The following is a 25,177-nucleotide window of genomic DNA, read 5'->3' as shown; positions in this document are numbered from 1 at the left end:
GTGGTTAGCTAAAGCTCATGTGGCACAGCCACATTATGGAATCGTACAATGGAAGAGTTGTGTTATGTCCATTACGTACTTTAGTTTTGTTGTGTTGCAAAGATCAGGTATTTATGTTGGATTGATAGGGTATGCCTGTTTAAACAGGTTAGTTTTTAGTTTTTTTCCGGAAGTTTAGGTGGTCATACGTAGTTTTATGGCTTTTGGTAATGCATTCCACAGTTGTGTGCTTATGTAGGAGAAACTGGATGCATAAGTTGATTTGTATTTGAGTCCTTTGCAGCTTGGGTAGTGCAGATTTAGGTACGTTCGTGTTGATTTGGATGTGTTTCTAGTTGGTAGGTCAATCAAGCCCATCATGTATCTCGGCTTCACCGTAGATAATTTTGTGAACCAGAGTGCAGATTTTGAAAGCTGTGCGTTCTTTGATTGGGAGCCAGTATAGTTTTTTTGCGGAGGGGTTTTGCGCTTTCAAATTGTGTTTTTCTGAAGATAAGCCTAGCTGCCGTGTTTTGAGCGGGTCTGAACTTTCTTTAATGTTTGTTCTTTGCATCCCACATAATTCCATTTCAGTAGTGTACCTGGCTTAGTACCATTGATTGTATCAGGTTGCAAAATGTTTTCTCGGGAAGAACTGGTTTCAAGCGTTTGAGTTTCCACATTGATTGGAACATTTTCTTTGTTGTGGAGGTCACTTGGCTCTCTAGTGTTAGGTTGCGGTCCAATGTAACGCTGTTAAAAGGTATAGGGAACAATTTTAGTACAGGCCGCCTAGGCTGAGAGGTCAATCAAATGACTTTTCTATTAGTATTTTTATAGGAAATAAAATTTTATTTACTTTGTGCAGCAGATGTAAGGCAGATTGTGTTATAGTTTTGAACAAATGATACCATGGCATTAACACCTTTACAGTGATTTCCTATAAATGTTTTATTGCAAGTTAAAATTATTTTACCTAAAGAAGGGTATATCATAGCCTGCAGGAGGAGTACATCCCTTACATAGTTATGCTTCAATATCCTTTGTTTTTATTTACAAAATACAAATCAAAATTGAGCAAAACAGAGTGTCGATCTCCAGCCGTTGCCTGAAGTTTGTTGTATTTGCTTCCTTGATTCTGGTGCCTGGACCTGATCATTGTTCCTGTGTTCCACTGTTGTTCAGAGTTCTCATGTCTTATGTGAGCCTGTAGCTTGCCTGAGTGTTGAGTGGGAATGAAGAAGACATTCCATATCATCAAGCTGATCAATCCATAGACTGGTGGTTGTGTCCATCTACCAGCAGGTGGAGATAGAGAGCAAACTTTTGCCTCCCTATATGTGGTCATGTGCTGCCGGAAACTCCTCAGTATGTTCTCTATCTCAGCAGGTGGTGGTCACACACAGCAGCAGCTCTGGCTAGGCCTCCAAGCCTAATCCTTAGGTTTTGTTGAGGCCTGGGGTTGAGGGCTCTTTGAGCAAGTGCAAACCTGGTGGTGCCAGGTCCCTCCTTTTCTCCCCCCTCCCGCTGGCTCCATTTAAAAAAAAAAAAAAAAAAAAATTTTAAAACGTCTTTAAAGGCGTTAATTCGACGTTTCTTTAAACGTTCATTGCAGCTACTCACTGGGACACCAGTTCGTTACAGCTCGGAGCGGCAAGCAGGTAATTTTACCTTTTATAGCGGGCCGGGGGTTCCCCGATTCTTCTCCTCGTGGCATATGGCGTCGGAGGGCGAGGGCGCAAAGGGTCGCTCCCCGGATCGCTGGAGCGCTTCTAGAGGGGATGCGGGGGTTTTACAACCTGATTCGCCCTTGATGGGTGACAGTTTTAGTGACCGATGAATGTCCCGGGTCGTTCCTCCGGCGTGGCGGTTTTTTCCCGCCATAAACCGCCCATCCCCCGCTCCTCGCCTCCGCCATCTTGGCCGGCCACGCGGCTCGGACGGCTTCTTCGTGGGCCGCCCTTGAGGTGGGAGACATTATGCCATGAACGCCCTTAATTTGGGCGACGGCACAAAGCGGCTAAAGTTAAGCGCCGTTCTTCCCGCGCGGCTCCTTCGCGGAGTTTCGCGCCAGACGCCATTTTGGATGCGCAGCATGTCTCTCCCCCGCTATTGCGAGCGCCGGTTGAGAGTGCGTCTAGGGCTGTTGCCCAGGCTGCGGAAGTGCACAGTCTGGGGGGTTTCTCCCCCGAGTTTGTTTTGCTGCTGCATCAGGCTTTCCTCATGCAAAACGCTGCCGCTGCTCCCTCTTCTGATAAAGAGGTTGAGGTTCCCAGAGGTAAACGCCCTCGGGTTGATTTCCAGGCCTTGGAGGACTTTGTCTCCTCCGATGTAGATGAGGGCAGCGTGTCTGAGGTCTCCCAACGGTCCTTTTGCGGATTCCTTGGAGGAGATAGATCCCCGCTCGGATGGAGCGGATGACCCCTCTGCAGCGCGGCTTTTTAGCCCAGAGGATTGCCCAACCTGTTGTTACAGGCCATGGACACTTTGAAGATTTCCTCTCCGGAGGACGTCTCTCCCTCAGCCCCTGTTGGCTCTGCCATTATGCTGGGGACGAAGCGCCCGCCTAGATCCTTCCACGTGCATGATGCCATGCACACCTTAATTGCGGCTCAATGGGATGTCCCGGAAACGAGCCTTAAAGTGGCTAGGGCTATGTCCCGCCTCTATCCTTGGCTGTGAGTGAACGTGAGGCCTATCTGTGGCCTACTGTGGATTCTTTAATCACTGCGGTGACTAAGAAACGGCGTTGCCGGTGGAAGGTGGCACGGCCCTAAAGGACGCCCAAGACAGAAGATTGGAGGCGGCCTTAAGGTCGTCCTTTGAGGCAGCTGCGTTAAATTTGCAGGCCTCAGTTTGCGGCTCCTATGTGGCCAGGGCGTGCCTGACTATGGTGCAGCGGGCTTCCCCCTCGGATCTTTCCTTGAGGGCTGATTGGCCGGCCCTGGAATCGGGCTTAGCCTATTTGGCAGACTTGCTGTATGATGTCTTGAGAGCCTCAGCTAAGGGCATGGCTCAGACAGTCTCTGCGCGGCGGTGGCTTTGGCTGAAACATTGGTCGGCTGACCACGCCTCTAAATCCCGCCTGGCTAGATTGCCTTTTAAAGGCAAGCTGCTCTTTGGGGTCGAGCTGGACAAAATCGTGACCGATCTCGGCACGTCTAAGGGCAAGAAATTACCAGAGGTCAGGGCTCGGGCTAGTACTCGTCCCGGTACCTCCAGAGGACGGTTGCTGGAAGCCCGTCGTACCCGGCCCGGGCAAGTCGGGTTCCTCTGCCCCCTCTTCCTTCAAGAGGAATTTCTCCCCCAAGCAGCATTCCTTTCGCAGAGACCGCCGTCCCGGAGGTGCTCCCTCCGGTCCTCCCCCAGGGTCTCGTACCCAATGACGGGGCCTTGGTCCACGCCCCAGTGCAGATTGGAGGACGGCTGTCCTCGTTTCTGGGCGAGTGGACCACTATAACTTCAGACGCGTGGGTGCTGGAAGTCATCAGAGACGGCTACAAGCTAGAGTTCTGCCAACCCTTAAGAGATGGGTTTGTACTCTCTCCCTGCAAGTCTCCGGTCAAGCTGTGGCAGTGCAGCAGACCTTGGACAACCTGATCCGCCTGGGTGCGGTCGTTCCGGTGCCAAAAAATCAGATTGGCAAGGGACGTTACTCCATTTACTTTGTGGTTCCAAAGAAAGGAGGTTCTGTCCGGCCTATCCTCGACCTCAAAGGGGTCAATCGGGCCTGGAAAGTGAGGCACTTTCGCATGGAGACTCTCCGCTCTGTTATAGCGGCAGTGAAGGCAGGAGAGTTCTTGGCTTCCTTGGGACATCAAGGAAGCGTACCTGCATATTCCCATCTGGCCTCCTCTCCAACGCTTTCTGCGTTTTACAGTCCTGAGTCGACACTTCCAGTTCAGAGCCCTCCCTTTCGGGTTGGCTACTGCTCCGCGGACCTTTTCCAAGTAATGGGGGTCATAGCGGCCTTCCTGCTAAAGGAAGGAGTACAAGTCCATCCTTATCTGGACGACTGGTTGATCCGAGCCCCCTCTTATGTAGAGTGCGGCAAAGCTATGGACCGGGTAGTTGCTCTGGTGAGCTCCCTGGGATGGATCATCAACTGGAAGAAGAGCCAGCTGCGCCCGACTCAGTCCCTGGAGTATCTGGGAGTTCGATTCGACACCCAAGTGGGCAGAGTGTTCCTGCCAGACAATCGGATTGTCAAGCTTCAGGCTCAGGTGGACTAGTTCCTAGTAGCCTCTCCTATTCGGGCTTGGGACTACGTGCAGCTGTTGGGCTCTATGACGGCCACGATGGAAGTAGTGCCCTGGGCCAGGGCTCATATGAGACCACTACAGCTATCTCTGCTGCTGCGCTGGACTCCGATGTCGGAGGATTATGCTGTGCGCCTTCCCGTGGACCCAGCAGTGCGCAAGGCGCTGAGCTGGTGGACGCAGACAGACAAGTTGTCTGCAGGATTGCCTCTGGTGACCCCGGAGTGGATTGTCGTCACGACAGACGCCTCTTTGATGGGCTGGGGAGCCCACTGCTTGGGAAGGACAGCGCAGGGGCTCTAGTCTCCTGCGAGGCAAGTGGTCTATCAACCTCCTGGAACTCAGAGCCATTCAGTTGGTGTTATTGGAGTTCATCCCGGTACTGGTGTTGTAGCCTGTACGGGTCCTGTCGGACAATGCCACGGCTGTGGCCTATATCAACCGCCAGGGAGGTACCAAGAGCGCCCCTCTAGCCAAGGAGGCTATGAGTCTTTGCCAGTGGGCGGAAGCGAACCTGGAGCAGCTTTCAGCGGCCCACATTGCCGGAGTCATGAATGTCAAGGCGGACTTTCTCAGTCGCCATAACCTTGGAGCCCGGAGAGTGGCAACTATCTGCTCAGGCGTTCTTGGACATCACGAAGCGCTGGGGCCAGCCGAGCCTAGATCTGATGGCGTCATCGGCCAATTGCCAAGTGCCGCGCTTCTTCAGCAGAGGACGGGACCCTCGATCCCTGGGAGTAGATGCTCTTCTCCAACAGTGGCCGACACAAGAGCTCCTCTATGTGTCCCGCCCTGGCCCATGTTGGGCAGGGTGCTAGACCGGGTGGCAAAGCATCCCGGCAGGGTAATCCTGGTGGGTCCGGATTGGCCCAGACGTCCCTGGTATGCGGACTTGATCAGGCTCTCAGTCGACGATCCTCTGCGGCTGTCAGTGGAGCAGGGCCTGTTACATCAGGGTCCCGTGGTGATGGAGGATCCCTCTCCCTTTGGTCTTACGGCCTGGCTATTGAGCGGCAGCGTCTGAGGAAGAAGGGCTTCTCAGACAAGGTCATCGCCACTATGCTGAGAGCGAGGAAGCGCTCTACTTCTACTGCTTACGCCAGGGTTTGGCGTATCTTTGCAGCATGGTGTGAAGCAGGCTCACTTTCTCCCTTCACTGCTCCAATTTCTTCAGTGTTGGCGTTCCTGCAAGAAGGTCTGGAGAAAGGCCTGTCGCTCAGGTTCCCTTAAAGGTCCAGGTAGCGGCTCTGGCTTGCTTCAGGGCCGCCTGAAGGGTGCTTCCCTGGCTTCGCAGCCAGATGTGGTGCGCTTTCTCAAGGGAGTTAATCACCTGCGCCCTCCTCTGCACTCAGTGGTGCCTGCGTGGAATCTCAACCTGGTGCTAAGAGCATTGCAGAAGCCGCCTTTTGAACCCTTGTCGAGGGCATCTCTGAAAGACCTGACGTTGAAAGCAGTCTTTTGGTGGCTATCACTTCAGCCAGAAGAGTTTCCGAGCTCCAGGCGCTCTCATGTCGAGAGCCTTTTCTGCAGTTCACTGAGGCAGGAGTGACTATTCGCACAGTGCCTTCCTTCCTGCCCAAGATTGTTTCTCGCTTCCATGTGAATCAGCAGCTCTGTCTCCCTTCCTTTCGTAGGGAGGACTACCCAGAGGAGTACTCCGCTCTTGAATATCTGGATGTGAGACGAGTCATCATCAGATACTTGGAGTGACCAATGATTTCCGGAAATCGGATCATCTGTTTGTCCTGTTTGCAGGTCCTCGTAAGGGTCTGCAGGCTGCTAAGCCTACAGTGCAAGATGGGTCAAGGAAGCCATTGCAGCGGCTTATGTGGCCGCGGGGAAGGTGCCGCCTATCCAGCTGAAGGCTCACATCCACGAGAGCTCAGGCGGCCTCGATGGCAGAGGCCGGATCCGTCTCCTTGGAAGAGATATGCAAGGCGGCAACGGGGCTTCGGCTCATACATTCTCCAAGCATTACCGTTTGACTGTGGCTGCACGGGCGGAGGCCCGGTTTGGAGCTTCAGTGTTGAGGTCAGGGATTTCTATGTCCCGCCCTGGGTGAGTACTGCTTCGGTACATCCCACCAGTCTATGGATTGATCAGCTTGATGATATGGAAGGTAAAATTATGTATAATCATACCTGATAATTTTCTTTCCATTAATCATAGCTGATCAATCCATAGCCCCTCCCAGATATCTGTACTGTTTATATTCTGGTTGAATTTTAGGTTCAAGTTTAGCCTTCAGTTACTTCAGGAGGACTTCGTGTTCAAGTTCTTCTTTCACTTGGATTCTCAAGAGTTGAGACGAGTTTGTGTTACAGTGAGCTGCTGCATTCCTCTCCCCTCCGTTTACGGGGCTGGATGAGACATAAATTCTGCCGGCACTCCCTCCCGCTTCGTGCGGCTGTAGGGCAGCTTTGTACCCCTCCCGCTTCGGCGGTGTTAGGGTCAGTCAGCTCCTCCCGCGGTTGCGGTTGCAGGATAAGCCAGATCCCCCCGCATCGGCGGGTGTGGTGTCCCTCCCACCGCTCCGCGGGGATGAGCTGGACGGATTCCCCTCCCCCACTTGTGTGGGGATGAGCTGGGTTAATTCCCCTCCCCGTTTCGGCGGTGGTGAGCTGGGCAGAGTGTCCCTTCGTGGGTGTAATTCTCTAAGTGCTGAGTCCTGCGGATTGGAGCTTTGATATCGACATACTGAGGAGTTTCCGGCAGCACATGACCACATATAGGGAGGCAAAAGTTGCTCTCTATCTCCACCTGCTGGTAGATGGACACAACCCACCAGTCTATGGATTGATCAGCTATGATTAATGGAAAGAAAATTATCAGGTATGATTATACATAATTTTACCTTTTGCTGTTCTTTTCCACCCAGTTAGGCAATTAGAGGCAGAACTCCCAGTGCTACCACTTACAGCCACCTGGGACATAACAGTTCTTTTATTCGGCATTCAAAGTATAGATAGACAAATCCAATGAATTGAAGAGCATAGATGTACAAGAGCATAGCACTCCTAACATTCTCTATAATACACAGGCACGAGCTGTGCATAACCATTCAAAATACTGATAGTAGAAAAACAGTCATATGTCACCCTCTTACCTGAATCCTGTTCTGCATTCTCAATTACCCATTACATCAAACAAAGCACAATACAGAAAAATCCCCTCAACTCCCTCTAGCCCCCTAGCCCTCTGATCCCCCAGCTCCTTAAGTAACTTTTATGTTGCCCTCAACCAATCCCATTGTTCCTCCACCTTTCTCTGCTTGTGTACCTTCAGCAGATAGACTCCATCAACAGTACTTTACATAGCCACTTTTCTACCTTTCCAGAGTTGAGTGAGCAGATTTCCAGGAGCCCACGATGACTCACTGTGTTGCTACAAAGCAAAGCAAGTCCTGTTTCTCTTATTGTGTATATCCTTGCCTCAGGCACAAATGGGTCATATGCCAGTACATAAGAACCTTCAAGTTCACCCCTAGCAGTGGCTACTGCTGAAATTTTATTAGCATGAAGTACTACAACCTTCCAGTCAGGCACACCTCTACATCCTTCTCCCAAACCATCATATAAGGTAGCTTACAAAATCCCAGCGAGACTAGAAGGCTGAAGAACGAGGAAATTAATTCTTGAGCTTCCTGGTGCAGCTTTCAAACTTGCTCTCACTTTATAGGCAACCCTCTACCATACCTCCCTCCAGTCTCTTTGTTGCATAAAGTGTCAGAGTCAGAGATGATTATAGAATTCATTAGCAGGAATCAAAAATTCCCTTTGTAGTTGAGAAAAGCATTTGATATCCGTCTGCGTCAATAGCTTCAAACACTTCTCCACTCCATGTCTTTTCCAGCCTAGCCTACCTCCATCTCTTCTTCTCCCAGTGGCTAGCACAGATATATTTTCCTCTTTCACATTCTGCTATTGAAACTTCCAGCACAGTTGCAAAATATGAAAAGTATATGGATTTGTTGTGGAAATTCCCTCCCACAGTTCCCGCCAAGCCCAAGCTCAATGTCTCAGTTGAAATAAATACAAGAAGCACGGCAGCCATTCATTTTTACCGCAGCTATTCTCCCAAGCCAAGAGAGGGAATGTTTCCTCCCTCTGTCCAGGTCAGCCCTAACTTTTGCCACCAGAACCCAATAGTCCACCTTATAGAGCTCTGTTAATCTACTAGGAATCTGTATATCTAGATACTTCAATGAAGTCTTAACTCACTGTAACAGGAAATTAATCTTGAGTTCCTAATCTTCTGTCTCTAACAAATTGTCTTGTCAATATTAATTTTGAACCCAGAGACTTTAGCATACTCTTACTCAATCAGAAGTATCAGAATAGAATTTAGCGGTTAAGTATCTCAGGCATTGTCTGCAAATAAAGTAGTTTTATGTTTCCTGCCTTATTGCAAGCCCTTTGATATCTGGATTGGCTTTAACGCACTGGGCCAAGGGCTCCATGATCAAAGCAAACAAAAGGGATGAGAAGGGGCGTCTCTGTTGGGTGGTGTGCCCCCACAGAAAGGACTCTGAATATACCCCATTGACTTTTGTAGCTGCCCTTGTGTAAAAATTTAGGTCTCGTCCTTATTTTCCCCATAACTGCTAGCATAAACTCCCAGTGCAAGTGATTAGATGCTTTTTTGTGTATCTACTCCCAAAAGCATAGTTCTCAAGCCCTCCTGCCAAGCAACCCAAATCAAATAAATGGCCTGTTTCATGTTGTCGACACTCTGCTGCCCAGCTACAAAGGCTGTTTGGTTGGCATGGATGATTTGTGGGAGCACCAAGGTCAATCTCCCAGCTAACAAATTGACTGAAGTTTTGATGTCTGTATTACAATAAAGAGATTGGATGGTATGACTCATAGGTTGCACTATTCCTCCCTGACTTATGGAGCACATTTATTCCTGCCATTTTCATAGTGTCTGGGAGGTGTACTCCTAGATGGCCTCCATTTTTGAATACTTAAGTCAGTAATGACATTAATTTCACCACAGAGGTCTTAAAGAAGCTTGAGATGAAGCCGTCTAGTCCTGGAGCCTTTCCTGAGTGCATAGATTTAATAGCCTCATAGACTTCTGTAGGGGAGATATCAGCCTCAGGTGACCCCCTTAGGGCATCAGAAACAACCCCCCCCCCCCCAAATCCCTCCATAAATAACAATCTGTTGATTCTCTGGTGATATGAGAATCTGAACTATATAGTACCCGGTAGAATTTGACAAACCGCTTTTGTATCTCTCCTTCTCTAAATAAGAGTTCAACTAATATTCCTTAATTTTAAATGTAGTCTTTGCTTACTGCATCTGCTTTAACTTCCTTGCCAATCAAAAGAAAAAGCCTCCTCTTTTTTGAACACTGACAAACAATAGAAATATATCCTGTGTAAATATTTAGGTGTGGAAGGAGATCTTTCCAAGTACTTGTAACCAGGATTGGCCACTTTTGGAAACAGGCTGCTGGTCTTGATGGATCTTCAGTCTGTCCCAGTGTGGCAATACTTATGTACTTAGGCCTTCGACAGGATTCCAAAAATGGCATTGTGAATGGACGCACCTGTGTTAGCTCCTGGAATTTGCTCTGTTTGTAGGTCCTCTACGGCACCTCTGTCGCCTCATTAAGCATGAGGAAACAGAGGGGAAAAGTGAAGGAACATTCCTCAGCTCCTGTGACTTCTTCAGCGACGAGGCAGACAACTTTGCAATTTTTCAGACAGCAACCAGGTCCTCAGGGCTTTTCGACCCCCTCTGCAACTCTCGGCACTTCGGTGTCGATTGAGAATGGAAACGAGGCTTCCCTGAGCCTCGTGGAACGAGTTGCTCCACCCCAGCCTGGAGGGGAGTTGCTGGCAGCTCTAACAGGGAAGGAAGCCGAAGGGGCTCAGCCCGACCTGTTTGAGGGAGTGTCTGCAGTAACGGAGGCTGAATCTCAACGCCTAGAACTATTGCTACAATCAGCTTCAAAGGTATTGCCTCAGGATATAGTTTCTAAACTTGCTTGTGTTGAAGATCAACCTCACCCTTCTTCAGCCATTAGTGGTGTGAATAGACCACAACTGTGACATTAGCGTCACTATGGGATATGGTTTACAGCATTCACACTTCTATGGCAAACTACTTTAAAAGTGAATACTTCTGACATAAAGACTCTTTCTGAGGCTGCCCTGCTTCAGGCGCAAAAGACTGCACAGCAAACCTTAGATTTGGAGACTGTGAATATTAAAATTCAAGAAATGGGATCTGTAGAAACGGCTTTGGTTAAGGATAATAATTTCCTATATAAAAGATTGGAGGACCTAGAAAACCAGACTAGAAGATTAAACCTCAGGTTTCTTAATTTTCCCAAATCGCCTTTAATTTCCCCTTTGGACCTGGTTAAAAAATATATGATTGATATTCTTGGAATGGACAAGGACTCACTGCCTCCCCTTACTCGGGCTTATTACATCAGGAGTGGTGGAGTGGTGGAAGAAAATCCACTGATAGCAGGGGAAGGAATGGATCTTACTTCTTTCCTTGAAAGTTCATTGGAGATAATTACTCAGAGGTTGACTCTGCTTGTTACTTTTGTGCTGGAGCCTGATAGGAATGCCGTATTAAGGCTTTCCTTGAGACACTTAGAAAATCTGTTTTTGGGCTCAAAAATTCGTATTTTTCCTGATCTCTCAGGCCTACACAGATGAGACGGAGGGCCTTTTTGGAACTCCCGCCCTAGGGTGGTGGCACTGTGAGCAACTTTTATATTACGTTTTCCTTGTTATTGTAATGTAATGCTTGAGGGTAAACAGTTTCAATTTGTAGACCCAAAACAGTTAAAACAATTTCTAGATGCTAGAGTGGAATTGAATGTTGTGTGCCCTCCCTAAATGCAGGCTGGGGTCTGAACCAGAAGTTGCAACCACTAGTCCTTAATTATTGCTATATGTTTTACTTTAAATTCTAAATTCTTGGATTCCAAAATTTCCTAAACTTGTGGACAGAAAGGCTGTTAATGATATTTCTCTCTATTTTTTATTTTTGCCTTTTGTATAAATGCCGATTGCATATTCACGTATTGTGATGATATATGGAAATATATGAATAAAGAAATAATTAAAAAAATACTTATGTACTTATAAGGAGGATATCGGTCACAAGAACTGTTCACAGAGCCTTCTGTTTTAAATATGCCAGGCTAAAACTCTGGGCTCACATTTCCATCACATAGCCTCCCTCAATGTGCTAATGTGTTTAGTGCTTCATTCTTATCCCAGAAATAATCTTGGTACTGCTGAAATTCAGAGCCTGTATCTGGATAACTGTCGGGCAGGTTAGGACAGCCTTTTGTTCAGCCTATTTTGGTCGGATAATTATCTGAGCACTGAATATCAGCTATGCTTGGATAACCTTCGGCCAGTGCTGAAACCTCAAATTAGATCTCCTGATCTGATCATCCACCTCTCAATCTGATCCTTTGCCCCCACCCCACCAAGCCCTTCCTATGAAATACAGCCCCTCCCACATGTCAACAACCTGACTCTCCCCCCCCCTACTCCTGCCCTGTTTAGTTCTGAGTTCAAAGTGACATCACTGACTCCCAGTGGTAGTCTCACTGTACTTCCACTAGAGTTCATGTCTGACCTCTAGAGGTAGTACTGCGAGTCTACCACTAGGGTCAGTGATGCGATTTTGAACCTGGAGCCAGATAGAGTGGGAGCAGAAGAGGAATTCTCCCACTTCTTTCCACTGGACCACCTGGGCTCACCTTTGAGAAAGCCTCAGGATGAGGGGGGGGGGGGGGGGGGTACAGAGATCTGATGGGGGGGGTGCAGAACTGGAGAATTGGATCAGAGAAATGCGGGTATCAGAGTGTGTGTGTGTGTGGGGGGGAATGTAGACCATCACTGCCATGTTGACATCACCCGAGCTGCGTTATATGTGTGGTAGCCCAGAGGCTCTGCATAATAGGCTTGGGTATGTAATGAGGTACCCATGCTGTAATATGTGTCGTGTGTGGCACCCCCCTGAATTTACTCTACATGCTTTGCACTTACCTCTTGTTAATTTTTGCTGTTAATGTAATCCTACTGTACTTTAGTAAAAGAGCCCTTAAGCATTGCTGAATATCCGTGCTGGACCCGGTTCGCGGGAATTAAGTGGATAGGAGCTGCTTCTACTTGGTTAACACCAATGAATATCGACTTGTGTATTGTTAACAGGTTGGTCTCCTTCCCAGGTTTCCACCTTCTACCCATATCCTTCTTATCTAGTTCTTCAGTGATATATTTCAGTTTAACAGAAAAGAAAACATTTGCTTCTGGATTATCATTAATAATATTCCATATTTCAATCCAACAGTGCAGTGTGGATAGTTTTTTATGTGTGAAATGATAGGATTGCATTTATGTATGTATCATGTATAAAATATGTTTACAGTATTACATAAATATAATGAAACATAAGGTGAAAAACATAGGACATCATGCCTTGTTGGAGTGAATTCTAATTTTATTGAACACAGTATTTTTCAGGTTTCTAAGTTTATTCATCATTTGATGTACCATCTTAGCAGTTTGCAATATAATATAATTAAAAGTGAGAAAGGAAATAATTTAAAAGAGTTTGTGAGACCATCAGTTTACAGTGTATCTCAACAAAGCCATCCAGCACTCACTACGATAATCTGTAAATCAGAATTATGTCTCAAATGTTTTTCTAAAATAGCTTTTTAGTCTTGACTTAAATTTTTGATAAGATGATTCGAGTCTTAAGTGGCAAATTGTTCTAGAGCATAGGTCCTGGCACACTAAAAATTGATATACAAATGGACTCAAAGCAGATCAAATTTTCTGTTGTTCCACAGTATAGAATGGTCAGCAGTTATTGTAGATGAAGCCCATAGGATCAAGAATCCCAAGGCTCAGGTGACGCAGATCATGAAGTCTTTGAAGTGCAATGTTCGTATTGGCTTAACTGGAACCATTCTCCAGAACAATATGGAAGAACTTTGGTGTGTGATGGACTGGTAAGTAACATAAAAATTGTTATATCAAATGAAATGAACATTGTGATTTAGCTTTGCTGGTTTATATCTGACTATTCTGAAGCTGTTTAGTTTGCAGAACTAAATACAGTTGTAGACATGGAGTATGGCACTGTCGTTAGTTTAGTTTATTTTTTCCTGTATATCCTCTGTCGAGGCCTTTTTTCATATACCTTTCCATTCATATTTTTCAGAAACTGTAATATTTTCCTATATTTTTCATGTCACTCTTCTGTGGCAAATACTACAGAAAATAGAATGATTTAGCTGGGAGTCTGCTCTTGCAACTTCCAGTAATGCTGTCTGTTTCACTGGAAGGTGCCACCATGAAAGTAATCCTTAGGTCTGCCAAAACCTCTGGCCTGAAGGGAAAAAGTCTGAGTAGAGAACCAAACCTACCTGAGTGTCCTGCTCAGCAAACCCTATCAGTTTTATATAATTTAAAATATATATCCTACCTTTTGAATTTGCCAACATGTACAAGGTGTATTAGATGGATATAACAGTAAAATAATCAAAACAGGTTACAATACAAACACAGTTCTATAAAAAAATTAAAATCAAATTAAAATTAGAAAAAAATACCTTCATGAACTCTTGTGCATGTCTTCATTAATCCATAAACCCTCCAAACAGCCATGTCCGGAAAGACTGCTAGAGCTATAAATACTTGTATTCTGTGATCATTTTTAATTGATGGGAAGGGCATGCAGTATACCTAGAGCTGCCCCTGAAAAGGTCCTAGATTTTGCCTTAATCAATCTAAAATCTTTGTCCAGGAATGACAGATTTTTTGCTTGACTAGACTTACATGGACACAGAGTTCTGCTGCCCAAGGTTTCCCCTCAAATTCAGAAGGACTATTTCCTGTAATGCCCTGAACACCTGGCATAATTACTTAAAACTTCACAAGCAATCCAGCTTACTGATTATGAAAGAGTGGGGTAACTCTAGCCTGTCATACATCCTATATAACAACTTTTGCATCCAAATTTTGGATTCTTTGTAACTTATGAATAGTCTTCTTAGGAAGAACAGTATAATTTATATTACGTTAGCTTAAGCATCTCAAACTTGCATCACAGTTTTAAAGACGTAGGCCTCAAAGTGTGAATCTGACGAACTAATCACAACTTAAGCCAAGCCTTTCTAGTAACTGCTTACACTGCACAACCTAAGTTTCTACCTAAGGTGGTGATAGATTTCTATCTTTACCAGCCAATTGTCTTGCCAACATATTTCTGTAGGCCACATGTCTAAAATAGATGAACTTGCCTTCTGCACTTTGGATTGTGAAGAAGCCTTTAGTTACTATCTGAAGCACACTAAGGAGGCAATTCTATAACGGGGCGTCTCCATTTAAGAGTCCCAAGGTAGGAGCTTTTTCTGTAACTCAACTAGGCACCTAGTTCTGTTATAGGCACCTAGGTTCTGTTATAGATACTAGCATAACCTGGGATTGGTACGCCTGTCACTTAAGTGTCTGCAGGTATACCTACCATAGAGCAGGTGTACCTGCAGACACTTAAGGATATGTTTAACTTATAAGTCACATGCATAGGTGGGAGCCCTGCTGATGTCCCACCCATGCTTTGCCCCTGTGTATGCTCCTTCCAAATATCTGCTTTGTAAGTTAACTGGGTATTGGCAGAATAGCGCTTAGGCATCCTGCTAGGACTTACATGGGTATGTGCATGCATATGCATATAAATGCTAGTATTTCTTATATTTACTCCCATAATGTGCGCATAGATGTGGGCACCAAGGTTATAGAATTGTACTTTAAAGCCCTTAGGTAGTACTTCTAGCCTTTTGTTTCTTTTGATTAGTAAGCTTGGTGCTGTTATTGCTAAACACACATGATCTGTCATCATTTTTTGTGTGTCAGTTATACAAAGACCATACAGACTACCCAGTCTGCCCATGCACACCAACTGCTCAGCTCTACAATCCCTTTTTCTTCCTCGGATAACTTTGGTACTTATTCTGTGTGTTCTTGAATTCAGTTACTGTCCTTGTTTTCCCCACCCCACTGGGGGGGGGGGGGGGGGGCGCTGTTTCACACATCCATCACCCTGTAAAATATTTCCTTAAATTTATTTTTGTTATATCCAGGCAAGTCTGACTCTAGGAGCACAGACAATATCAGCTAATAGCATTTGAGCCATGGCTGCATTAATAGCGCAACTGAAACCAGCCTGCATGGAAGCATTTTGCTAGGCTGCAATGTGGGCTTCATTCTACACATTCACATTCTATTACTCGGATAGGAATAAGGACTCATGACATGAGTAGGCTTGGTCAGCCTGTCCTGCGAAGCTTCTTTGCGGTTTAGAATTCAACTTCACCTTTCTAAGGCACATATTATTTCTAAGTTTCCTTTATAAAACATAATTAAAATGACTTATTGCCATATTTTTGTGAGCTATCCTTGAAATTTTGTGTGTATTTCCCAAATCTAGATATAAGCATTTATACCAGCTCTGTGGGTGACGTAAATACTCAAGCCTAACCACATACATGTGTATATACCTAATTATGCTGGTACAGTACAGTCTCGATTATCTGATCTTTACTCTTCTGACCATCTGGCATATTTGACAGCCCCCCCCCCCCCTTCATGTTGCCATTATGAAGTGTGCAGGTTCTCTTTTTATTTTGTCCTGCTACAGACACTGCTGTCTAGTGTTAATAAACAATACTTTATTTTAATTACAGATACTCAGTGCCTGTTCTTTATGCATAAAGTATGTTTTCCGTGCATTTTTAAGGGGTTACCATTGATTTCCATATTATCCGACAATGACTCAGTTCCATTTACGTTGGATAATCGAGACTGTACTATATTCTGTAAAGGAAAGCAGGTGTCTTCTTTCTTTTACTGAATAGGCTCCAAATTGGTGCCCCTTTATAGAATTGTCTTCCATGATACCAGTCCTCATAGAACTTTCCCCGCCTTTCCTTAGTATAGCTACAGGTAGTCCTGCATGCTGGTGCTGATATGGGAACTCCCACACATGTTCAGTAGAGCATGGCTTCCCAAACCCATCCTGTGGACCCCTGCTGCCTGTTGGGTTTCAGAATCTCCACAATGAATATATGTGAGATACATTTGCAAATGTATCTCAAATACATGCAGATTTATCTCATACATATTCATTGTGGGTATTCTGAATATCCAGTTGGTTGGTGGGGTTCCTAGGACATGCTTGGGAAGCCCTGCAGTATAGCATTCTGGAAAGCTCTTAACTTTGTAAAGAGCACTCTGACAGCAGGCTTCATGGGATGGCATTTCCCATGTTTGCAGACTAATCTTCTGCTGTCCTCAGAGAAGACCTACTAGAGGTAACCAGTTTTCTGAATTTCTATGAATGTTTCAGTCATTTCTTTGCATACTTAGTGGTGAGGCTTGACATTCCAAAGTAAGTAATGCTAGCTAATGATGCTAATACCATCAGTTTTAGTTGGCAGCAAAATTATTTCCATAGTGTGTGTATTATGTGCTAATACACAGGGCTGTCCATAGTGGAGTGCATCATAAATATAAAATACAGGAACAAGTAACAAAACCGAAACAACACAGGGTAAGATACACATAGAATCCTGATGCAAACAATCAAACTGCCTTGGAACCTTAATAGATCAATAGATCACAACATAATTCAAAAGCCTGATTGAAATATAGTGTTTTCATCTGCTTTCAGAAACATACAATGTCAATTCCCAGCTGAAGCTTTGGAGGGGAACATTCTATATAGCATAGGCACCATACGTTAAAAATATATGTTATTGGTTTCATTCAGATGGAATTCCTTCAGTGAAGAAGTATCAAATTCCACCTTACCAGATGACACAGTGCATGAATAGGCTTATATACTGAAAGAACAGGTTCCAAGTAGCTAGTTTTCTCATCCTACATGGCCTTGAAAGCCAGGTACACCACTGAATTTAATTCTCAACTTAAATGAGAGTCAGTGTAGTGTCTTAAATGCTGGGGATTTCTGGTCCTGGTAATCCGACTCAGCAGGGATGCGTGCTGCTGCATTTTAAGTGTTTCGTGTAATGGTCTGTTAGGAAGGTCCACATAAAAGAAAGTTGTGTTACTCTATCCATATGTCAAACTAAGGCATGCATAGCTGACCTAAAATCTTGAGGCTCCAGTAGACTTGAGTCTATGAAGAGCTTGAACTTGAAACTAGCAGGCTTAAGCCACTGCTTTCACCTCACATGTCATAGATAACATTTTGCCCACCAGAATCCCTGTATCTTTCACATCCCAAGACAAAGCACAAAGGAGGGACTACCCCACAAGTATCGATACCCCAGATTACACTCTCCCTGTATCAGACAGCCTGAAAATCCTCGGCATTATTATGGACCGTAACCTAATGCTGGGAGAGCCAAGTGAAATCCACCACAAAGAAAATGTTCTACTCAATGTGGAAACTCAAACGTGTGAAACGGTTCTTCCCAAGAGAGACTTTCCGCAACCTGATACAATCAATGGTAATAAGCCAACTAGATTACTGCAATGGAATCTATGCAGGATGCAAAGAACAAACCTTAAAGAAACTTCAGACCGCTCAAAACATGGCAGCCAGGCTTATATTTGGAAAAACTCAATTTGAAAGTGCAAAATTCCTCCGTGAAAAACTACACTGGCTCCCAATCAAGGAACGCATTGCCTTCAAGATCTGCACAATCGTTCACAAAATCATCCATGGTGAAACCCCCGGATACATGACTAACCTTATTGACCTACCAACCAGAAACACATCCAAACTAACACGAACATATCTAAATCTACACTACCCAAGCTGTAAAAGACTTAAATACAAATCTACCTATGCATCCAGCTTTTCTTACATAAGCACAAAACTGTGGAACGAGCTACCAAGTGCTTTGAAAAAGACGCACGACTACCTACACTTCCGGAAAACTCTAAAAACCACCCTGTTCAAAAAGGCATACCCCACCGATCCAACTTAAATGCCTGATCTCGGCTACACAAGAAAATCAAAGCACGTAATGAACATAACACAACTGTTCTGCTCTATGATCCCTAATGTGACTTCTGCCACATGGACTTTATCTTACCACAAACAGTATAGTATTTGTTCACACCGGAGTCGGCAAGCACCTCTCCGGTACTATGTAAGCCACATTGAGCCTACAAATAGGTGGGAAAATGTGGGGTACAAATGTAACAAATAATAAAATCATCTCTCTCTCTCTCTCTCTCTCTCTCTCTCTCTCTCTCTATATATATATATATATATATATCTATATAGATATATATATATATTTTTTTTTTTTCTTTAACTTGATGCATAGTCCAGCTCTGGAATTTTTTGCCAGAGGGTGTAGTAAAAGCAGTTAGCATAACTGCATTTAAATTCCTGTAGCAAACTCCATAAACTGATATTAAGGTAGACCTGAGGAAAGCTATTGCTAAGGGTAGGTGGCATGGAATCTTGCTACTTTTTGTGATTCTACCCAGGTACTTGTGACTTGGCTTGGCATCTGTTAGACACAGGATGCTGAGCTACATAGACATTTGGTCCAATATAGCAACTCTTATGTTCTTAAGGCAACTTTTTTTTTTTTTTAATGAAGGGGGTATATCAGACTTGAGACTTATTTTAGTTATTTCTACTCTTATTTTTACTCAATTATGCTTTTAAAAATGTAAACACACAAGTGCATTGATACAAGTAAATAAATCATCAAAATCTGCCATCATCTTGACAAATTGTATTTGCTTTGTTTTCTCTTCATAATAGAGTACTTTAATGTTTCTAGTGTTAAACACATATGTTGCTGATAGAGACCAACACAGCAGTGACTTTTAACAGGCCCCCCCAGTGTTCTTCATCTTGTAACTTGACTGAATAGCTTATTGCTTGCAAACTTGCAAACCAGTCTTATTGGGTTCTCTGTGCTGAGCAGTGACTTCCATATGCAGCTTGCTTACAGTAAACATCTCTTCCTCTTGTATATTGCTTTTCCACAGGTCATGGCTATCTTTTTTTTTTTAATTTTATTTATATTCTTCAGTTTTATCTAGACTGCTTTGCTATACTGCATTACCTTTTTTCCAAGTTTGCAAGCAAGATTCTTTTTACATAGTAGCAGGTGCAGATACTCTGTAACAGTGACAAAAACTTTGACCCTTTGTTCCTCTGCTGTGACACTCCTTTCCTCAGACTCGAAGTAAAAGCACTTTCTATAACTAGAATTTTTTTATTTGGGGTAGATATTAGATATTTCTGTTATGGAGACTTTTTCTTTTTTAAGTATTACAAACGTAGTAAATATCTGCTGTTTGTCTGTAATTCCTTCTCAGGGCAGTGCCAGGATGTCTGGGAAGCCGAACCCGCTTCAAGCAAGAGTTTTCTGACCCAATGGAGTATGGTCAGAGGCACACTGCAACCAAAAGAGAGCTGGCCACTGGCCGTAAGGCCATGCAGAGTCTGGCCAGAAAAATGTCCAGTTTGTTCTTGAGACGTACCAAGGCTCTCATTAGTAATCAGCTGCCGAAGAAGGAAGACAGGGTGACAATTATCTCTTCTTCACTTGATTTAGCACTTTGAATATAAAAAAGAATGTCAGTAATAGGGTTGGAGCTATCAACTTGTCAGATAGCTTGCTGTCTCAGCATGTGAGATGCTTTCTAGAAACACAGGACAGGGGATGCTATTCAGTCACATAGCTGAGTTTGTTAAAACAGTTGATACCTTCATATTATGTGTTTTTATAAAGCTTTCAGTGCATCCCCAGGATTGAATTACATGATGTCCTGTGACCAACTTAGTCATTGGAATATTTTGGCAAAATGGAGTTGAAACACTATCCTGAATGAAAGATGCACGTAAGCTCTAAAGTTCAAGCATAGGGATTTTAGGGATGCATTATATACCTATTTTTAAGAGTCTCTTAAGGTTGCTTTTTTATTTTGTAATTTTGCTAAAAAATAATAATTCTGCCAGTCAGGTGGAATACAGTTGTTTAGGAATTATTCTGTTACTAGGGTTGTATATTCATTAAAATTTTTAATTGCTTGAAGTCTTTTTACGTACTTAGCAAGATATGGCCTCCAAAACTGAACACGTCGGGCCTCACCAATGACTTGTACAGGGGCATCAACACCTCCTTTCTTCTGCTGATTATGCCCCTCTCTCTATGCAGCCTAGCATCCGCTGCCTTGTCGCATTGTTTTGTCACCTTGAGATCCTCAGACACTATCATCCTAGGGTCCCTCTACTGAGCTGTACTTATCAATCTTTCCTCCTATCTGGCATTAAATTTTAACTAATCAAAAATTTGGGGTTATTTAAATGAAAACTAGAGTCACATATTAAACCTATTAATTAAACTCTAGATAATCATATCAAGTATTTTTTATTTATTACAAATCATTAAACATGGACACATAAAACCATTCATTCTTCTCCAGCCACCCACACACAGGTTTTTCGTTAAGAGTGAATCAATGATTTTTACAACAACTTAACCCTCTAAACAGGCCAGACCACAACTTGCTTAGTGTTCATTGAACTTTCCTTAATCAGCAACAAATATCACTTTACTTCCCCTCTGCATATCCTTGGGCGGTCCGGCCACAGTTCGTTCTTTACATCTCTTTCTTTATCACTGCAGGGAAGAATGTGAAACAGTTCCAATTCACATCAGCAAGCTGCCAGCCTTGTTGTGTATCCCTAGTCAAAGCCTCATTACTAAAAACTGTAAATCCAGTGTCAATAGATGTGTGAATGACTGAACTTTAAATAACAGCATGAGATAATCTTCAGCTGTACTCCTCTAAATTTTAACTGCCACACCTTTGACCAATCTTCTAATTTTTGGAGATCTCATGATTTCTACTCCCTCCAGCGTATCCACTCTAATGGCTATCTTTGTGTCATCTGCAAAAAGGCAAACGTTTCCTTCAGCAATGTCTCACACAAATATATTAAACAGAATCGGACCCAGTACTGACTCCTGAGGCACTCCACTACCCACCTTCCTTTCCTCCGAGTGGATTCCATTTATCACCACCTTTCCAAGCCAGTTCACCACTTTGGGTCCTAAGTTCAGCCCTCTCAGCGTATTCATGAGTCTTCTGTGAGGATCCGTATCAAAGTCTTTGCTGAAATCCAAGTAGATTACATCTAGTGCATGTCCTTTATCTAGTTCTTTGGCCACTCAGTCAAAGAAATCAATCAGATTCGTTTGGCAGGATTTTCCTTTGGTAAAGCCATGTGGCCTCAGATCCTGCAACCCTTTGGATTCTAGAAAGTTAACTATATTTTCTATCATCATCAACTCTATTATTTTTCCTACCACTGGCATGAGGTTTATTGGCCTGTAGTTTTCTATTTCTTCCTTCCCCACTTTGTGATGAGGGACCACATCAGCTCGTCTCCAATCTCGTGGAATCTCTCCCGTCTCTAAAGATCTGTTGAATAAATCCTTAAGAGGTCCTGCCAGGACTTCTCTGAGCTCCATCAGTATCCTGGGCCCATAGCTTTGCCCACTCTCAGATTTTCAAGTTGTTTATAAATGCTTTCTTCCTTGAATGGTGTAATATCCACTCTGTTCCCAGATATACCCTTGGCAGCTGACTGCGGCCCTTCTCCAGGATTTTCTTGTGTGAAGAGAGTATTTAGTTGCTTTATCCTCGTTACTCTCAACATAGCCAGTCTCAGCATCTTTCAGTCTTGCAATTCCATTCCTATCTTTTTCCCTTTCCCCAATATATCTGGAAAAGGTCTTGTCACCTCTCTTTACATCTTTAGCCATTTTTTCTTCTGCCTGTGCTTTCACTAGCCACATTTCCCTCTTTGCGTCATTGAATTTATTCCGGTAGTCTTTTCTGTGATCCTCTTGTTGTGCTCTTCTGTATTTCTTGAATGCAGCCTCTTTTGCACTTATTTTTTCAGTCACTTTTTGTTTGGATAATCATATAGGCTTCTTGTTTCTCTTAATTTTGATTACTTTCCTTATCTGTTGCCATATTTATAGCAGTTTCAGTTTGGACCACTGCGCTTCCACTTCTCCTATACCTACCCATGCTGTCAGCTTCTTCAGGTATTTCCCCATTTTACAACCTGGAGTTGTTGTTGAACTAGCAGTTGATATTCATTGGGGCTTATCCAGGTAGGAACAGCTCCATACCCAGATAACTCCTGCTCATGGGGACCAAACCCGAATCTAATAATAATAATAATAATTTTTTAGCAGCATTATCTAGCTAGTGTCTCTGAGTTCCAAGGCAGTCAATCTGAGTAGGCCCAGGGTGGTCTTGGGGGGGAGGGGGGTTGGAGCTAAGATGGAACTGGGTGTTACTCAGTTAGTGGCCACGTTTAGTCTAACAAGGTAACTATCCAGATAAAGCTGGGACAGCTGTTCTGTCCTTATCCGTGTACCAGTATGAATATTGTCAGTACCTAGAGAAGTGCTGGCAGTTACATTATACCCAGCTATCCTGCACTAGTATCCAGATATGGCCTGACGCTGAATATCCAAGTATAAAAATACTGTAGCAACTGGCATTTAAAAAGATACTGAATAATACTGGTTGACTATTACGTCTTATTTTTTTCATACCTACTGTCCTTCCACCTTAAGAAGCAGTTTGTCTGAAAAAGGGGGAGGTCATTACCATGGGGTGATAAAGAAAATCCTTAGTGCTCTCAGATTTTGACAATTTGTGTTAGATATAAAATTCTGTTCTCCTCTAAAGACATTTATAACTCTATAGGCCTACAATTTGCATTTTAATGGACTGACATATAGTTCAAATTTGATCAGAAAAAAAAATATTTATTGGACTAGATGACAGCTGCTGAAATTCACCAGAGGATCCTTTCTACTCTTCTTGCCCCCCCCCCCCCCCCAGCTAAGTGGCCCCTTTGTCATTTGCACCACATCACTGTTGTCTTGGACATTTGCCCATTTCTCTCCAACTTGAATGTAGCACTCTCAGCCTTCCCTCTGTTGAACCCAACCTGGGCATTCTCTTTTAACTTTTTCCCCGTCTGTCTTTCTGCAGTTCCATATCCCCGTGGCTCTTTGTTACTGAGCACCTGTTAGGCAATTACTAGTTTAAGTGCAGTGGATCTTGAGGTTTTTTGAAAAATTCTAATCAAATTGCAATATCATACTGAATGCTTGCAGGAGTAGCCTAGTGATTAATGCAGCGGATTTCGATCTTGGGGAACTGGGTTCGATTCCCACTGCAGCTCCTTGTGACTCTGGGCAAGTCACCTAATCCTCCATTGCCCCCGGTACAAATAAGTACCTGTATATACTATGTATACCGCTTTGAATGTAGTTGCCAAAACCACAGAAAGGTGGTATATCAAGTCCCATTCCCTTTCCCTTCCCTTTAGTCTTGTGGAGTGGGTAAAAGCCTAATGGTTAAGAGCAGTAGGCTGAGAACCAGGGAAGCAACAACAAAAACTGCTGCCATTCGCTATACATGCCAATTATAGGAACCCCCCCCCTCCCCCCGGAATTTACTCATCTCTAGAAGAGCCATATTCTGATGACAAAAGTTAAACAACAAAAATCAAAATTCATAAATGCTTAAGTCTCACACCTGTATGAAACTCAGTACTTTCTCATAGCGGCATATTTTCAAAGCACTTAGTCTTCCAAAGTTCCATAGGTTTCTATGGAACTTTGGAAGGCTAAGTGCTTTGAAAATATACCTCTATATCACTTAAATATGGTGCAGGCCTGAGAACATCACTTAAAGGGTCAGCTGGAAAATGGCTCCAATGGGATACTGGCACATCGAATTAAAGAAGCCCAATCAAGCTTCAGCTTTAAACCCCTAGGAGCTACAGATTTTAAAGAAAAAAAATCCATCTCTGCTCTTTATAGTTGAGCAATTGTCCACAGTTGCCACCCTCCCATCCCATCTCAATTTTATCTATAATTCGCCACTTCAAATTTGAGGGAGTGGGCGCCAAAGGACAAAGACAGAAATTGTAACACAAATAGACCTCAGTATCGTGTAATAAACTTCTTTGTATTGCAATGAGGCTAATACTTTTGTTTACCTTTGATTTTCCCAAGCATTACTACAACAAACAGTAGTGGCATACAGGGGTCAAACTTATATATTCCACAGCCCTAGTGACGGGGTGGACTTAATATATTGGTCCTGCTTTTCTCATTGTTTTAACTGGTTTATTCTGGTTTTGCTCCAGAGTGCATGCATAACCAGTTCATCATCAAAATTAAGACTTGAATTATCTTTCCAATTATTGACACTCATCTTTAGAGCCAAAGATGACAAAAATCTACGAAAAAGTAATCTTCTGAAGCAATCACTGCCTTTAATGCTGTAGATTTCAAAAAACAGTATCTTAAATAATAAGGTTATACAAGTCTGAAAATTTAACTTAATTCTGCACCAAATTTTAGACCAGAAGGATATGTATGTTTGGACAATAAAAAATTATATGGTATAGAACATCTATATCCTTTTTGCAGGACCAGCATTTGTTTCCCAGCTCCATCCTGCATTTGGCTACTTTGTCTGGGATGAGAGAAAAATAGGAACTGTGCTATAGAACCTGACACGGAGATTCTCGGTTCATTGGTTCAAAATTGACCCCAAAACCTATCTACATAAGTAATGCCACACTGGGAAAAGACCAAGGGTCCATCGAGCCCAGCATCCTGTCCACGACAGCGGCCAATCCAGGCCAAGGGCACCTGGCAAGCTTCCCAAACATACAAACCTTCTATACTACTACTACTACTACTATTTAGCATTTCTATAGTGCTACAAAGCGTACGCAGCGCTGCACAAACATAGAAGAAAGACAGTCCCTGCTCAAAGAGCTTACAATCTAGTAGACAAAAAATAAAGCAAACAAATCAATTAATGTGTAGAGAAAAGA

At 43.7% G+C, this 25,177-nt stretch overlaps 1 protein-coding gene across 1 annotated transcript in view; it reads left to right on the top strand.

Annotated features, from left to right (window-relative positions):
• Positions 1-25,177, top strand: part of ERCC6L2 (ERCC excision repair 6 like 2) — a 171,269-nt gene that overhangs the window by 61,171 nt on the left and 84,921 nt on the right. The window contains 2 exon segments of the mRNA XM_030193646.1: positions 13,080-13,241; positions 19,606-19,813. Coding sequence (XP_030049506.1) covers positions 13,080-13,241; positions 19,606-19,813 — 370 coding nt within the window.

Source organism: Microcaecilia unicolor, chromosome 2 (genome assembly GCF_901765095.1).
Source record: "Microcaecilia unicolor chromosome 2, aMicUni1.1, whole genome shotgun sequence".
NCBI classification, from domain to species: Eukaryota; Metazoa; Chordata; class Amphibia; order Gymnophiona; family Siphonopidae; genus Microcaecilia; species Microcaecilia unicolor.
The sequence above is the reverse complement of the archived record's forward strand: the minus strand, read 5'-3'. Positions and strand labels throughout refer to the sequence as shown.